At 44.6% G+C, this 17,500-nt stretch overlaps 1 protein-coding gene across 1 annotated transcript in view; it reads right to left on the reverse strand.

Annotated features, from left to right (window-relative positions):
• Positions 1 to 17,500, reverse strand: part of LOC126982592 (protein spire-like) — a 140,259-nt gene that overhangs the window by 83,230 nt on the left and 39,529 nt on the right. The window contains exons 3-5 of the mRNA XM_050834766.1: positions 15,289 to 15,395; positions 12,516 to 12,719; positions 5,244 to 5,377 (exon numbers count right to left, since the gene is read on the reverse strand). Of these exons, the coding sequence (XP_050690723.1) occupies positions 5,244 to 5,377; positions 12,516 to 12,719; positions 15,289 to 15,395 (445 nt within the window). The remainder of the gene's footprint in view (positions 1 to 5,243; positions 5,378 to 12,515; positions 12,720 to 15,288; positions 15,396 to 17,500) is intronic.

Genomic DNA, 17,500 nt, shown 5'->3' on the forward strand with positions numbered 1-17,500 from the left:
CTTAAACCCTGACGTACGGAAGAAGCCTATAGACTATCTTTTAATCGTTTGGAGTGGTTGGTTCGTGTCTTAGCGTGAGTGACTATCTCCTCGGACTACAGTATATATTGCCGATTTTAAAGTGCGATTGTATTATTTCTTTAAGGCTCCTCTTCTATGGTAAAAAAAAATCAATGAAGAATCAACAAAAACACATCAACATACTTTCCGGATCCGCTTCAAAGACATAAAAAAATAATCTAAAATCCTGAACTGAATCCATTTATAACACCCGGCTCTTTCCAAATCATTAACCACAACTGGGATACTTTTCCACGTGATTGGTGCGAGGGTGTCATGAAAGGGACGCCATATTAATGTTATAACAAGAAAACTTTTTGTTGTTGCCTACAGGGAGGTTGTCATGGAGTCGCCGGTCAAGCGGGAGTTACCGGGAGAACACACGATGCCTAGAAACTGGCTTCGGCTTGAGGCAGATTTTAGTGTGTCGAGGAGCTGCCTGACGCGTGCGTCACTCCCTGCACAATGCGTCTGCTCACCCAAAACTATTTTTCATCCCCTTGCATGAAATCGGCGCCATATACGACTTTTTTTTTTTTTTTTTTTTTTTACGTCTGAACCTATAGCGCCGGTAGGCTTGTTTGAGGGGCCTGGATGGTGTTCGACCCCAGCCCGTCATGGCGGAGGCAAGTGTTTATAGTGGCGCCATCTTCTCTTGTTATTGAGGCGCCGTGATGATATTTCTCAATCAATCAATCAATCAATCTTCTCATGAAAGGAGTAGAATGACATAAAAAGGCTAAATAGAATAATTCATAAGACTATAACAGACATCCGCAAACAGTTAACATCTAAAATGCATATTCCATCATTTATTTCCTCTTATGCAAGGAATAGAATGGGATAAAACTGCTCCATAAAATAACTCGCAATACAACAACAAACATTTACAAAACATTCACATCAAAAATACCTATCCTCAAACCTTTGCAGAATTTCTATTATTTTATGAAACTAGTTGAATGATATAAAAATGCTCAATAAAAGAGCTTGCAACACTGTAACTAACATCCACAAACCATTTGCACTTACAAAATACATCTACCCATACCTCTGGAGAATTTATATTGATCTTGCCTATTGATGAAGCCTGGTATGTTTAGTGATCTATCTAGCAAGGTTTTAAATGCAAGTTACAGTAGATATATTTATGGATGGGAGGACAGATGGGGGAATAGCTGTTTCTCAAAGGTTGACACATATAGACCGACAGACCTCTTGTATTTTTCTTATATCCTAGGTGAGCTCCAGTACGTTTAATAACCTTTCTAGATGTGTCACGCTGTATGGGGAAGCTTCTCACTCCTGCAATATGTTGGAAAACTTCTCCATACCCTCCAGCACACACAGGTACATCCTTCATATCAGCTCGCTCACATCCCCTTCGTCATATACATATTCACTCGCCTTTCCTGCACTACATTCTGGATCTAACGCATCGCAACTTTACCTCTTTTATGACCATCTTCCTCTCTGTGCCGGGTTTCATTTCCGCCCTCCCGCGTCCATCTCTGACTCTCCTCTTTCCTCTCTCTTCACCTGCGTCACCTTCGCCCTCTCATATTTCCACATGTCGCCCCTCACACCTCCACAGCCCACCGCCTCCCACCTCCACAACCCACCGCTCACACCTCCACGCTCCACCCCCTCACACACATTCCACCCCCTCACACCTCCACAACCCTCCACGAGAACAAAGGCATTCCTCACCACACTGTCCCTCCATCACACAACTTTCCAAACCGTCCAGACCTCCACCTCAGACACGAAATAATCCAACGGCCATTAGTGGAAAAGTTGATAATGGCGCTAATGCTCATCTGGACGTAAAACTAAATTGGATCGATTGAGCATTTGTTAGGTGAGTGACGTGTGGAGACAAAGTGGTGGTGTGTTGGTGTAATGCCCGGCTTGTACTCACGATTATCTGTGTCTGTCTAGTTGTTTGTCTGTCTTTTTTTTTTGGTGGGGATGGGGGGTAGGATGCTAGTGGGTGGAAGCAAAGGTATGTTTATCTACTTTGCTCTATGTTTCTTAATTTATTTGCTTATCAACCTGTCTGTCTGTCTGTCTGTCTGTCTGTCTGTCTGTCTGTCTGTCTGCCTGGCTGGGTGACAAATGGGCAGTGGATGTCTTAATGGCGCACGTGATGTCCAATAGACTGCTGAGCTCACACACACACACACACACACACACACACACACACATTACGCTAAAGCCACACCAAATACTCCGCTTACACACCGTCATTAGGCAGCGAGATGAGTGACTCCATTAACCTGTCCTATATTGCTGTGTCGAGCCTGACCTAAACTACTCTGCTATTTTGATAAAGTATATTTAATCTTGCTGTTGTGTAGGTAATCAGTCTATCCCTTTTACCATGTGCTTGTGTGAACTCATGCATATAATTCTCCTGCATCATCCTCGCGTTGTGTAGTAGTGTTTTACCTGTTACTCGTTCACCAGGGCAAAGAGTGTTGTTGTTATCGCTGCATTCTTCTTCAATATGACTGAGTTCCAAACGTCGACAGTGAACACTCTAGAATGGCCCTCCCTCTACTGTATTTCTTCCTTCGTAAACATTAAAGTCTGTTAGTAGTGGAGACTCGAAACACAACTGATCCTATATTTTTTTTTCTGGCAATGCATTCCGTATTCTTTATGTTTCTGATATAATTTTTCTCCTTTTTTTAGTTCTTAGTCTGCCTCATCTCAGCCTAAAAATAAAATAAAGCAACCCCTGAACTACTAACAGCCAAACAGAAGTAAAAAAAAAAAGAAAATCAACCGTCCAGACCAGTAATTCGTTGGTCAATAAGCCCCTGCGGTAAGCGTAACACCGTGAGGTAAGTATTGTTCCGGGGCTCGGCTCGGCGCGCTGGACAAAGGCAGACGCAAAGTTGAAATGCTGAAGCGACGAAGCTGCGGGATACGACAACGATCTTTATGACATATTTAGGCTCCCCTGACATTTGTGTTAACCTGTATTCTGTTATTATTTTCCTGTAACATATAACGAAATGATGCTGTTGTGCGTTTACTTCCGGGCATGTGTTACCTTTCTTTCTCTCTTTGGCATTAACATTGGTCTTTTCTGGACTAAATAACAAAACCACCAGGAAACCTAAATGACTATTACGTTCTACTCGTGGCCTTATTTTTGTCCTGCACCAGACAGGTGCAAAAATTATTTAAAATAAATCTACGGTTCTTCTACATAACATTACAGTTAGTTTCCAAGGTCTACAGCAGTGCCTTTTTTTTCCAAATGCTATTTATAATGATCAACTTTTTCCGTTAAATAATTCCACAAAAAACAAATTTGAATTTTTTAACAGATGGTGGCGCATCAGTAATTTTGGAAAGCGCGGCTACACATAAGATGTAATGATTTCGAAGGAGCAAAAAACACGAGACGACGTAAAAGTAATCACAAAAGCCCGTTCTATCAGTCAGTTTGCCAATGTGGAGGTGGCATGGCTGGCTGACTGGATAGATGGATGGATGGCTGACTAGATAGGTGGGTGGATGGTGCAGTGCGTATCTGACAGACTCACTGAATGGCTAACAGGTTACCTGGGAGACTGACTTGAATACGATCTCATGGTGACAACTACAACAACATTCCCAGACCTAACAGAGGAGCACAGGGACGTTTCAATATTCCACAGAAACGAGTCAGATCGAGTTCTCTTTGTGTTGTCAAGAGCAGGAAAAGGTTCGGAGAGCGTGCAGCGGATTAGAAACTGATATTATTCAAGGAGTATTACGCGTAAGTCTCATATTTGAACATGGTCTGCTAAAGCTATTGTTGAGGGCGCGTAGGAGGTCTGCTCCCCCCGCCCCCCCTCTCACTCGCCCAGCACAAGACACAAAGGGAAGACCTCGGGCTTATCTCAGAACATGACGCGTCCAAGTCTTTACGTAAGCCACACGCAACTTGGCTCTCCAGCTCATAAATGTAAATAAGTTATCTCTCTCTCTCTCTCTCTCACTCACAAAACCTCGACTTATATAAACATTACTAGGCTTACCACGCGCGCAAGAGAAAACGCATTTTTCCTTCCGCCCACTTCCTCTCTCTCCTCCTCCTCCTCCTCCTCCTCTTACTTCACCGGCAATGATAACCAAAATACATGGAAAATAGCTGTAATTCCCGTAACAAATATAACCAAGGTAAAAATATAAGCAGCTTTACAGATTTGAACGTAGTGTATGAATTTCAATAAAACTTCGACCAGCACCACAACCACAACCACCACCACCACAACCACCACCACCATCATCATCACCCCCCCCCCCCACCACTATCACCACCATCATCCAAAAATCACGGAAAAAATACCTCACTCGCGAAGAAAAATGTAGTCGAGAAGAAAAATTGAGTCTGATTTTTTTTAAAGAGTTTTCTCGGTGTTAAGAAGCAAAAAACAAAATGAAAAAAGAAAATCTATTCCCGGAAAACTTAAAAAAAAGACTGAATTTAGCGCGGAAACATTATCCGTCCTCTCCCTTCAAATAAATCACACCCACTTTTACATATATCAAAAAGCAGAGGGAGCAAAAAACGCTGAAAATAACGCTCTTTGCCCCTCATCGTAAATACGGAGCAAAAGGCGACAATAAATCTGATCATCGCTGCTTATCGGCAAGTCGTGCGTTCATGTGTGTGTGTGTGTGTGTGTGTGTGTGTGTGTGTGTGTGTGTGTGTGTGAGAGAGCTATTTTTACATGCAAGCGGTGATATGATTCCCCACTCCACACTACTTATATTCTTTCTTTCTTTTCTTCTTCTTTTTCTTATATCGCATCATTCATAGCCGGTTGGCCCCAATTTTTTTTCCTGGTAGACGAGAATTGTGTTACCGGACCGTAGTTTATCTCGTTCTTCTGCTTATTATGAAGCTTGACTGACTGACTGATTGCTCTCTCTCTCTCTCTCTCTCTCTCTCAACGAAATTACACAAAAATACAATACAAATAAACAACCCAACACTTCATATAGACAAACAACCACTTCACACCAACCTCCTATACACACATTTCTCTCTTGCTCTCTTTATATCAATCTATTTGTCTATCTACCTAACTAACTAACTAACTAACTAACTAACTAACTATTTATCTTTTCTATCTATCTATCTCCCCATCTGTCTATCTATTTATCTCCCTCTGGCTCACCTCCTGGACCTGATGTCGTCCATGAGCATCTCGTAGGGCGTGAGGGCGTACTCGATGGGGCCACGCGAGTACTCCAGCTTCTTCAACTTAACGCCGTGCCGGAGTTCCCGCATTACCTGCATCCAGAGTCGCGCCTGCCAAGGAGGGGAGAGGCTCAGTTTGGTACTTATAGGGGTAGGGGGACTCTGTTAATAAGGGTGAGGGGAGGAGAGGATTAAGGGAGATGGTTTGGGTATATAAATAAGGGCATGAAGACTTGTGAATAAGGGAAAAGGGAGGAGAGGATTAGGAGAGGTGGTTTGGGTATACGAACAGGTGGTTATAACGGTATAGGGACTTCGTGAATAAGGGTGAGGGGAGGGGAGGCTAAGGGGAGATGGTTTTGGTATGAATAGGTGGTTATAAGAGTTATAAGACTTCGTGAATAAGGGAGAGGGGAGGAGAGGATAAGGGGAGATAGTTTTGGTATGAATAGATGGTTATGAGGGAGGGGCCGCTCACTGAATAAGGGGTGATTGGGAGAGGTTTAGTTGATGAGCGGAGTGGTCAGGATAGTGATTTATGTTTTGGGGTGTTCTGTGTTTAGGGTGTGAGAGAGAACGAGGTGCTAAGTGGCGGTAGTTTAAGTAGGAATAGGTGCAAATGGAAAGGGGGATGTCTGAGGAAAAGAGATATGAGTTTTGAAAGGTTTGAGGAGGTGGTTTAGGTAAGGTGTTAGTACTTAGTGAGTGTGCTCTTTGTATAGGGATAAAAGTGTGTAGTGACTTGGAGAACATTTGATATGGGTGTAAGGAAGTGAGGTAATGGGAGGGTGTGTGATGGGGGCAGGAGTGCTGTGTGAGCGGGAAGAGGGCCAAGAGAATAGGTAAGGATAGAGGGGAAAGATGGACAGAAACAATGAAAAAACAAACAAACAAAGAAAAAACAATTATTCAGACAGATGGAGTTAGTCAGAAAAATATTCACGAAGAGATAAATAAAAATGCACAGACTGACAGACGCGAATAAATGGAGCGCAGCCAGAGATAAATAAATATACAGGCAGTACAAAAGGGAAAGATTCATACATTGTCTATTGGCAAACACGAATCTCTGTCGCTGGCAGCTGAGGTGGAGAAGGAAAATAGTTCTAGATTCGGAGGAAGAAAAAAAAATAAGGCGGAGGGCGAGGAATTCGGGTTCACGGCCCCCTAATGAATACCTTGCATATACTTAACCTGAATCTATTCCTGCATACAAGCGGAAGAACCTGTAAAAAACGAGTATAAAAGATGGAGGTGTGGGTGGAGGTACAAGAACACGAAAAAAAATGAGAGCAGAAAGAGGGAGAGAGATGAAAAATAGTTAAGAAATAGAGAAAGAGGGAGACAGATGAAAGGGAGCTAAGAGGAAATAGAGGAAAAGTGAGAGATGAAAAGGTGAGAAATAGAAAAGGAGTTACGAGGGAAAGGAGGAAGAGGGAGAAAGATGAGAAGGTGAGGAGTAGAAAAGGAGTTACGAGGGAATGGAGGAAGAGGGAGAAAGATGAAAAAAAAAGAGCTGAAAGGGAACAGAGAAAGTGGAAGAAAGATGAAAAGGAGTTACGGGGAAATAGAGAAAGACGCATCAGAGTTTAAGCACTGTATTCAAGTTTGCGTAAGTCTCCCTAGAAAATCTACAAGAAGAGATGAGGAGCTTAAAACGTTGACATTCTCAGACGCTACCGCCTCTCACATCAACTATTTCCAGAGGCCACGAAAAGGAAATCAGTCGGGTTCTAATGAGTGTGATCTTTGGTTCATGGTACAGAGGAAGGGTCAGACTACCACCAGGGTCATAAAACTACCCATGGAAATGCTCAAAACTCCTACGAAACCATAGTCAGATAAGTGAGAATGAGGGGCAAACTACCACCAGGGTCATAAAACTACCCATGGAAATGCTCAAAACTCCCACGTAAAACTACCCATGGAAATGCTCAAAACTCCTACGAAACCCAAGTCAGATAAGTGAGAATAAGGGGCAAACTACCACCAGGGTCATAAAACTACCCATGGAAATGCTCAAAACTCCTACGAAACCATAGTCAGATAAGTGAGTATAAGGGGCAAACTACCACCAGGGTCATAAAACAACCCATGGAAATGCTCAAAACTCCTACGAAACCCAAGTCAGATAAGTGAGAATAAGGGGCAAACTACCGCCAGGGACATAAAACTACCCATCAACATGCCCGAAAACTCCTGTGAAAGCCTTGTCAAATATGTATCGACGCAGAAATGTTTACGAATATGCCCTTAAGACACTGATACAGAGGCTCAAGGTGAAGAACAAGGCGCAGGTGCAGACCCAACACCTTGACACGGCGGAACAGAGGCCTCGGCGTGACGGTCATGGCTGATGAATACACGCAGCCTCACACGATTAGGGTTTCATCAGTTTAAATTCTCCGGAACTGAACAATTTTCTTCCGGGTGTACAATATTAGTTTAATGAGCTACACGTCGCCCCTCCCTGTGGCTTCCTTCCTTCCTTCCTTCCGTTGTTCCTTCCTCGCTTCCTTAGTCTTCCTTCCTTCCATCTTCCCTTCCTAATTGTCTATCTACTTCCTTGTTTTGCGTTTTTCCATCCTTCCCTCCTCACTGTTCCTTCCTTCCTTCTCTCCTTTCTATCTCCCTTAATCCTGTCCCATCCTTTATGTCTTTCTTTCATATCTGTTTCTAGTTTTTTGTCTCGTGTTAATATTTTCCTTCCTCTCCTCCTTCCTTCCTTCTTTTTATCCTCCTTTCCTGTCTCTCTCCCAGTATATCTATTCTTCGTTCTTTCTTTCTTTTAACTCTTTTCTTCTGTAATTTTTCTTGGTATCCTTCCTCTCTATTTCCTTATTTATCTATATCTTCTTAATTTTCTTTCTTTAATTCTCCCTTCTTGTGCCTTACTTCTTTCTACCTTCTTTTCCTATCTATCTATTTCTATCTACATTTGGTTTATTTCTTCCTTCCTTCCTCCTACCTTCCCTTCTTTCCTTCCTTTCGTATCGTAGTTATTTATCTACCTATCTTTATTTATATTCCTTCCTTCCTTCGTTTCTTTTATATTAAGGCAATTCAGAAGGGAGCAGGAAGGAAGTTGGTTCAAATTATGGTTATAAAGTTTGTCATTGTCGCAGTGAGACGCGTGACGAAGAGGAGGAGGAGGAGGAGGAGGAGGAGGAGGAGGAGGAGGAGGAGGAGGAGGAGCATGGAGTCACCTTTATAACTGTACGTCGTCTCAAGATCTCAAAAGTAATAAAAAAAAATAATGCCGTTGGGTCCTTATCTTACTGCGCAAATCACCCACCCACCCACCCACCCACCTACACCCACACTCACTCATCCACCCACCTACCCACACAAAAAAGTAAAAAAAAAATCACTTAAAAAAAAAACTTCCACGAATGTAAATTTAATGAAGACTCCCATAAAAATCCCTCATTTTCTCTGTTCGTGGCCTGAGGAGGAGCTCTAATGGAACAGGGTGGAGAGACGAGGCAGTGGGTAGACAAATGACATGAAAGAGGAGGTAAGGAAATTAAGAAAAAAAAAGGAGAGGAGGGAGGGAGTGAGGAGGAAAAAAAAAAAAGCATACGAGGAGAGGAGAGGAGAGGAGGGTAAAGAAGAGAGCAAGACACCACATAGAAGATAATAGAAGAGAAGGAAAGACAAGATGAGAGGAGATACGATGAGAGAGATGAAAGAAGGGAAGGAAGAGGCTGCAAGAATATGACAGAAAGAAAAAGGTAAAGGAGTGCATGAGAGAAGACGAGATAATAGAAGAGAGGATAGAAGGGAAGAAACAGGAGACAGAATATATTAAAAAGAAAAGGACTGAGGAATAGATAAGAAAAGAGATAATTATTAGAAGACAGTAAAGGTGGAAAGGAAGAGGATAGAAAAAACTGCTAGAATAAGAGGAGGAAACAGAAATAGATGATAATAGAGGAGATACTAGACGAGAAGAAAGGAAGGAAAGGAACAGGAGATAGAAATACGCTAGAAAAAGGGAGTTAGTGAAGAATTGAGGGTAGAAGAGGATAGAAACGGATGGGTGCCTGGCGGAAAGGGCGGAGTGGTGATGAGATAAGAGAAGGAGGAGGAGGAGGAGGAGGAAGAGGAGGAGGAAGGGCGGTGACGGGGCCGGGGGGGAGAGGGGGGTGTTGAGATTAGAAAAAATGGTAAGGAGAAGTTAATTTAGACAGAAATTGGAGCCTAGACGCTGCAGGTGAGACCGTGAGGGGTTTGTGTAGGAGTGAGAGAAAAGAGGTGGAGGAGGAGGAGGAGGAGAAAGGAGGTTGCGGGGGAGGGAAAATATTAAAGTAGGTGGAACAACAGAGTGGGAGGAGGAGGTGGAGGTAGAGGAGGAGGAGGAGGAGGAGGAGGAGGAGGAGGAGGAGGAGCAGGAGGAGGAGGAAGAGGAGGAGGAGGACAGAGAGGATCAATTGCCTCTCTCTCTCTCTCTCTCTCTCTCTCTCTCTCTCTCTCAGCACGTGTCGGACTGAGCCTCACTGCGCAGGTCCGCCCGTAGGAAAACCCCCACCGACTGTCCTTTCTCTCCCCTCGCCCTCACCTTCCCCTCCCCCACTCCCTCTCTTTCTCCCCCCCTCTCTCGCGCGGGAGTTTCCATGGGAACAGTGACGCCACACGGTCCTGGCCAATCACGAGCCTTCCAGCCGCTGTAACTGGAGGGAGGCGGCCAATCAGAGAGCCTCATCGCCGTGACGTCATTCTGGTTCTCGTCACACAAAAGCCTGACCTGAAAAAATCACGTAGCGGCGTTCTCCCTTCCTCGGCCCCGCAGCAGTGCACCAAGAGAGGGCGAGGTGAGTCTGGCTTTGGTCTCGGCGTCTTTGGTCTTTGTCGCCTTAGAATAACAGACTTGAGAATAGGACAGGATGGAACAAGAAGGGAACGGGACAGGACGAGAGGGAACGAATGGGACAAGAAGAGAACGGAACAGGACGGGACGGTATGGGACAGGACAGGCGGTGAGCATAACCACTTCGAGCTATTTTTATCACGGTGGAAGGGGACAGCATAGGACAGGACAGGACATAACAGGACAGGCTAGGACAGGACGTAACGGGACGGGTCGGGCAACATTATCCAACCACTCCCATTCTATTTTCGTCCCTGCGTCGCCCAATATAGATCCAGACGAGGCTATATCGGGAGGGAAAATATCTGAGTTTGTCCAGCAGTAAAAATAAATCACCTCCTATGACCCCAGACTGAAAAGTTAAAATATTGCCGAAGTCTGACTCTTTAACGCTCTTTGGTCTCCCTTTGTCTCTGTTTTTTGTTGCCTTAGAATGACAGGCTGGAAAAGGAGACTGGACGGGACGAGAAGGGACGGGACGGGACGGGACGAGATCGAGACAGAACGGGAAGGAACGGGAAGAAACGGGACGGGAAGGAACGGGACGAGAAGGGACGGGACGGAACGGGAAGGAACGGAACAGGACGGGACGGGAAGGAACGGGACGGGAAGGAACGGGACGGGACGGGACGGGAAGGAACGGGACGGGACGGGACGGGAAGGAACGGGACGGGAAGGAACGGGACGGGAAGGAACGGGACGGGACGGGTAGCCTCAAGGTCTTTATTCACTCCTGTGCTATTCTAGTCACGGCGTCGCCCAAAATAGATCCCAGACGAGGCTATATCGGGAGGGTAAGGATTTGAGTTTGCCCAGCAGTAAAAATCAATCTCCTTCCTTCAGCCGAGACGGGAAAGTTAAAAAAGGGCAAAGTCTTTTTATTTTAGGGAAGCTGTTAGGTGACTCGTGATATTAACTGCCATGCCTCCTCCCTCGTCCGTGCCTAAGACCATTAAGAGAGGAAAGTTTAGGAAAGTTTGGTCTATTTTTGGAGGTGTTGTGTGGCGCGTGACCTCAACACCATAACACCCCTTTCCTTATTCCTGAAAAGTTTAAAGAGGTAGTCGTTTATTTATTCAGTGGTGTTGGGTTGCTCATGATCCCAGCCACCTCATCCCTGTCTTGAAAGTTAAAATTAAAAGGAAAGTCTCGTTTTTTGTGTGTGTGCTTGTGATGTGAAGGGAAAAAAAGCAACGCGAAGATTAATTAATAACACGGCCAATGAAGATGATCAAAGTGGAATGTGTGAAATAGATTGATAGATTAAAGATACAGGTAGAGATAGATGGATGGATGGACAGGTATAAATAATAATAAGAAAAAAACATCAATTCTTGTGTAGTATTTTACTGTACTGTGTGATCTCAACAACTCCATTCCTTCCCTCAGTTCATAAGGGAAAGTATATTAACGTACTGTGAGACCTTAACCTCATCCTTTCCCGCACCTCAAACTGGAGAGTAAAAAAAAAGTTATCTCATGTATATTAACGTTCTGTGTGGCCTTAACAACCTCACCTCTTTCCTCAGCACAGTTTGGAAAGTCAAAAATATGTCCACTCTTATTTACATCAACGTGCCAAGTGACCTCAACAGCTTCGTCCCGTCCCTCACCATGGAGTTAAAAAGATCAGCCTCATCTCTTTCAGTTCGGTGACGTCACAGGGTTACTGAGCACATCACAGGCCAGGGCTACGTGTCTATGTTCGTCCCGCGGTAAAAATATAACTCTCTCGCCTGTGTCTGGGGGGTTTAAAAAGGTAAAGTCACGAGTATTTCAGCGAGGTGCTCGTGGCGCGTGACCTCGGACATTCCATTACGTCACACGGAGAGGAGAGGAGGGGAGCAGACGACGGAGAAAGGGAGGGGAGAGGAAAGAGGAGGAAAGAAAAAGAGAGGAGAGGAAGAGGAGGAGAGAAAGGAAAGTGAGAGAAGAGGATAGAAACCTAACAACATTAAAGAACGGGAAAGCAGTGGATATGAAACTGACTTTATTCAGAACCTCGGCCTCCGGAAGTGTCTGCTTAGAGGTCAGAAGAGAAAGGGGGACAAGGAACAGCACTAACAGGGTCTCTCCATTCAATTCCCCTAAGGACCCTTAAGCCTCTGTTAGGAGGTCAGCGGGGAAGGGGAATGAGGCGGAGAAGGACATAAGGATCACCACTAAAAAGGGTCTCTATTTTTTTCTCGGCAAATAAGAGGCCACAGGGGAAAAATATCTTTCCCACAAAAAACATAACAGAGGAGGAAACCGAAGGACACTGACCTCCAACGGCGCCTCGATTCTCCCCGCTGAAAAGAGTTAAAGCTTCACTAAGAGGAGGTCAATGCGGCTGGGGGGAGGGGGGTGGGGGAGGGGGAAGGAAACAAAGAGACTCACCCAGTCCTCGCACTGCAGTTCCCGCAGGTCATGCTCCGAGCTGAGGAGGTCCGAGGCCTGTGTGGGGAACTTCTTGCCCTGCGCCACACGTTGCAGGAACGACGCCAGGTCCATCGCCTCGGCCACCAGCGCCCTGATGACCGCCCGGTAGTGTTCGCTGACGCCACCCTCCAGCCCGCCGCCGCTCAGCCGCCCCTCGCACACCTGCAAACCAAGGCCTCGTCAGGAAGGGAGTCAGAGAAGAGAGAGGAAGAGCAACGTGAAGATTACACGGCCGAGGAAGATAAGAAAAATGGAGTGTGTGAAACTGCATAGATGAATAGATAGATAGATAGATAGAGTTCAGGAAGAGGCAAAGCAACGCGAAGATTATACGGCAAATGAAGATGAGAAAAGTGGTGTGTGAAACAGAATGACAGACAGATAGATAAATAGATTGATAGATAGATCGAGTCCAGGAAGGGGCAAAGCAAAAGAGAACTACAGCAACCATATGAGGAAAATACAAATAATATCACAGAAAAGTTATTAATCATCAACGAAAACAATGAGAATAGAAAAAAAAACTATGAAATCTAAAAAAGAAAAAAAAGATAAATCAAAATACAGGATCAGAGCCCACAGTGAAAAAAATACTAGTGACAAGTGCAGTTACAAAAGGCCATACTTCGCCCCCCCAACTGAACTGAACTGAATCGATGGATCGGTAGACAGATTGATAGAGATAAACTGAAAAAAAAAAAACCAGCAACACCATTACATCACACGAAGGGGAGGGGAGGAGAAGGGAAGGGAAAGGAGAGAAGAAAGGAAAGGGGGAAGTAGAGAAAAGAGGAGAGAGGAGAAAATGACAGAGATGAGAGGAAAGAGAAGAGAGAAGGAATGGTGGTGATGATAACCGAGAAAAAGACATCATGGGAAATAAACATGAAGAGGATGAGATGTAACACCGCCGCATAACAACTAGTCAACATTATAAGCGGATTCCAGGGCAAAAAAAGTACAAAAACCCTGCGAGCATGGAAACGATCCCCGCCCACAGCGATAGCGGTCCGCCATAAACATGTCTGACCGCCACAACAACAGCAGAACTTGAAGGAAGGAAAAAAACATGTAATACTATATCATTAAGACGTCCCTGACTTACACACTCGTCGCCTTCATGAAGATGCCGAGTCCACTGCAAGATACAAGAAAGGAAGCGTGCAAATAAGAGCTAACTAATTGATGATAGGTGTTCGATAAATCACTGAGCCGTTTATGACTTTATGAAGATGATGAGTGTACTCTAAAACAAGACATCAAAGGAGTCGTGCAAATGATGGATAAGGTAATTCATTCTACTCTTTTTATAGTGAAGGAAGAAGCTCAAGGGCAAAAATAAATAAAAAACAAAAAAAGTTCACACATACTACATTTACCTCTTAAACCACTGACACTTCATTGTTTTCTGCTTTCTGCTACCTTTAATGCCTCCTATCACGGTAATGCAAATCATCAACGCAACAATCTTTCCCTTCACTAAATCATCAAAGCACTAATCGTTCCCTCCACTAATTCCTTCCTTCCTTCCTTCCCTATATCTGGACGCTCCCTGTGTTTACCATCAGCGTCGCGTCTGCCCAAACCGGTGACCCACTTCGCCCTGGATGCCTGCAGCGGAATGGCCTCCTGACGACCATCTCAGGCGATCAGGTTTATAGGCAGGAAATACGAGACTGGACCAGGTGTGTGTGTGTGTGTGTGTGTGTGTGTGTGTGTGTGTGTGTGTGTGTGTGTGTGTGTGTGTGTGTGTGTGTGTGTGTGTGTGTGTTTAGTGTGGGAAATGTGAAGATCTTGTGTGTGTATTCAGAGGGGGGGGGGGCGAAAAGCCTATGTTCAGTTAGCTTTTACTCAGTTTAATAGGTAATATTTTAGGTTCGACTACAGGTGTTGTTTGTTTAATATTTAAAGAGCTATATTTTTAGCTTTATATATGTTGCTTTTTTAATATATGTATCAGATTTTGCAAGTTGTGGTCAGTAAAACTGGAGTGGGTGGGGGGACGCGGCAAACTGGGGTGTGTTTGCTGTTGTCACGACCACGTTAGTGTTGACAAAAATGAGGCGGTAATTACACTAAGCTGTGTTAGTGTGGGATGGAAAAGGGCTGCAAGTTGTGCTAGTACGACTTGCAGTAATATAGAGGGGCAGCAAGCTGGGCTACCGTGTCTTTCAGTGGTAAGGGGCTGCAAGCTGAGTTAACGTGACAGTCAGTGACTGACACAAATACATTAAAATAAATCACATTTTCCTGTTGGTTACAGCAGTGTTTGAGATTTGCTTTAAAGTCAGGTATCGCTATGCAAGAAAATAGAACACAAGTGTTCTGTAGCGCAGGGAAACTTGTTAAAGTCGCCTGATGCATAAGAAGCTGATTTTGTTCGGTGGACCGTGGCGATGTATTATATATATTAGCCTTTGTGTAAGTTGCTTCATTAAGCCTTGTTGCAAAACTTTGTTTTATTTGCCTGGAACGAACAATTCAGAATTATACATGAGCTGGTTTACAGGCACACTGCTCTATCAGCCTGGCACTGGCCACGCGTACTTCATTTACTACTTAGGTGAGTGAGGTAACTGACTTCGTTATCCCTCCTTGATCTACACACTCAGAGACACTTACCCCGCTGTACACCGATACAACATCACCTTAATTAAGGCTCACCTGTCCTGCACCTTCGACTCAGCCCACCCAGAAGCTCCCCGCAGCACACCCGCCGCGCGGCACCTACCTGCAGTGCGTCGGCCATGGTGAAGTTGGCGGATCGGTCGAGCTCGTCCTCGGAGTCCCCAGAGTCCCGCTCGATGCCCTCGTCGTCCGTCTCGCCTCGCTCACATTCTGCGGGAGCAAAGACGAGGGAAGGTTACTCGTTAGCCACTCAGGGTTCATTCCACTCCGCTACAGGGGAAAAATTCGCCCCATCTTTCTTTTTTTTTCGGGAGGGGGGGGGAGCGGGGGGAGGTGTTACAGGGGAGGAATGAGGCAATAAGGAAAGTTACTCATCAGTCACTTTCGTCTAAGTCTATTCTGCCTCGAGGTGAAGATTTGTCCTTTACTTTTCCTTCTTTATTTTGTCTTCGGGTAAGAGGGAAGGGATGAGAGGTTAAAGAAGGTCACTTTCATCTCATTACAATTTGGCCCAAGGTGTGGGTGGATCTTCCCTTCTTTTCATTCGTCTATTATAACTTCTAAAGGTTGGGAGGCAAGGCTGAGGGGTCAAAGAAGCAACATAGCCATCAATAAGCAGCCCACCGCTAAGCTAACAAGAAGCCCTTCCTTTCTTGATTTTTTTTACTGTGATAGAGACAAACCAAGAGCTAAACGACAAAAATATCCATAACGTATTGTCCCTTAAAAGAAAAATATGGGAGGGGGGTTTAGAATGCTGTCCTATATTGTTCCAGAGATGTGTTCATGCTCTTCTCTTACAGCCGTCCACCTCACCCCAAGCATTCAGCCATAAGCCTCATTTAACCCCATTATTTCCTATTATAAACCACGTGTTGCTTCCATTTAAATGTTATCTTTATCCGGATCTTACAGCTATCATTATGATCACCTCTATATTGCCTGTGTCACCACCAACCCACACGCTGCTTTCTTTCTTCAAGGTCTCTTTCCATTGTCATCCTACATAATTCTACGGACATTACAACGACAGTGTCACAACCTCCTCCACACTCCCTCCACACACTCCGAGCACCTCCACACAGCCTGTCACCACCACTATCTACACCAATACACTTTATGTTACCACAGCGTCACCACTCACCACTCCCCCCTACACTCGACTCCACCATCAGCACCTCCACACAGCCTGTCACTCCCACCAACTGCACCACGACGCTGTACCATGACGTTAAGAGGCTGTAAACATGATTAATGACTGCGTTGACAATATTTCGAACTCCCACATATGTAATTAAAATGACTGTTGATTTATTATGGGATGCATGTGTGGGTTGAGCTGACTGTATCCCATAAACATTAAGAGGCTGTAAACAAGATGAATGCCTGTGGTGACAATATCTAGAGCTACTACATAGTAATTAAGGACTATTTCGACGATTTATTCTGGGCTGTTCATGCGTGGGCTGAGCTGTGACTGTTGGCCATAAACATGTATAAGTTGAGGGAGGCGAGACAGAGGGGCATTAGGAGGGAGCACAGCCAGGCGCCTCTCACACAACGAGGGCCGCGCCGAAGGTACGCATGCAAGGAGAAAGATTAACGAGCTGCGACACGCGAGGAGAGAGAAGTGAAGCAAGAACAACAGGACAGAGGGCTCGGCGGTACACACAGTAAACACAACACATAAAACACATATATAGCACATTAAAAACACTAAAAACAATACGATACGTACATGGCTCGAGAATGGGCAGTACACACGATCAACACAGCACATAAAACAAACACATGTATAGCACATTAAAAAACACTAAAACAACACGATACATGGGTTGAGAATGGGCAGTACACACGATCAACACAGCACATAGAAATAAACACACGTTAACACAATAAAACACTAAAAAAGCATGACACAGGGTTCAGCAAAGGGCAGAACAGATGGTAAACACACAAACATAAAGAGAAAATAAAGTTTCGAGAACACGCAAATAAAAAAAGCATCAAACACAAAACACAAACAAAAAACACAAACGACCCAATACTGTTCACGCCACAACACACAGGCTAAAAGGAGATTAAAATAGATAAATAAAACGAATCTTACAGCAACACAAAAAAAGTAGGAAGTGTTGACGTAAAAGCAACACACGAAGAGAGCAACACACACACAAAAAAATACAGCACAAATTGGACCGAGGACAAAAGGATTAAAAGGAAAAACAATAGAAAAAGAGGATCGGTTACTCCCACAAGGTCGGGAGGGCGTAAGACTAACCTTGACAAAACCTAACCTTGAGACGGACCAGAAA

Source organism: Eriocheir sinensis, chromosome 51 (genome assembly GCF_024679095.1).
Source record: "Eriocheir sinensis breed Jianghai 21 chromosome 51, ASM2467909v1, whole genome shotgun sequence".
Lineage (NCBI taxonomy): Eukaryota > Metazoa > Arthropoda > Malacostraca > Decapoda > Varunidae > Eriocheir > Eriocheir sinensis.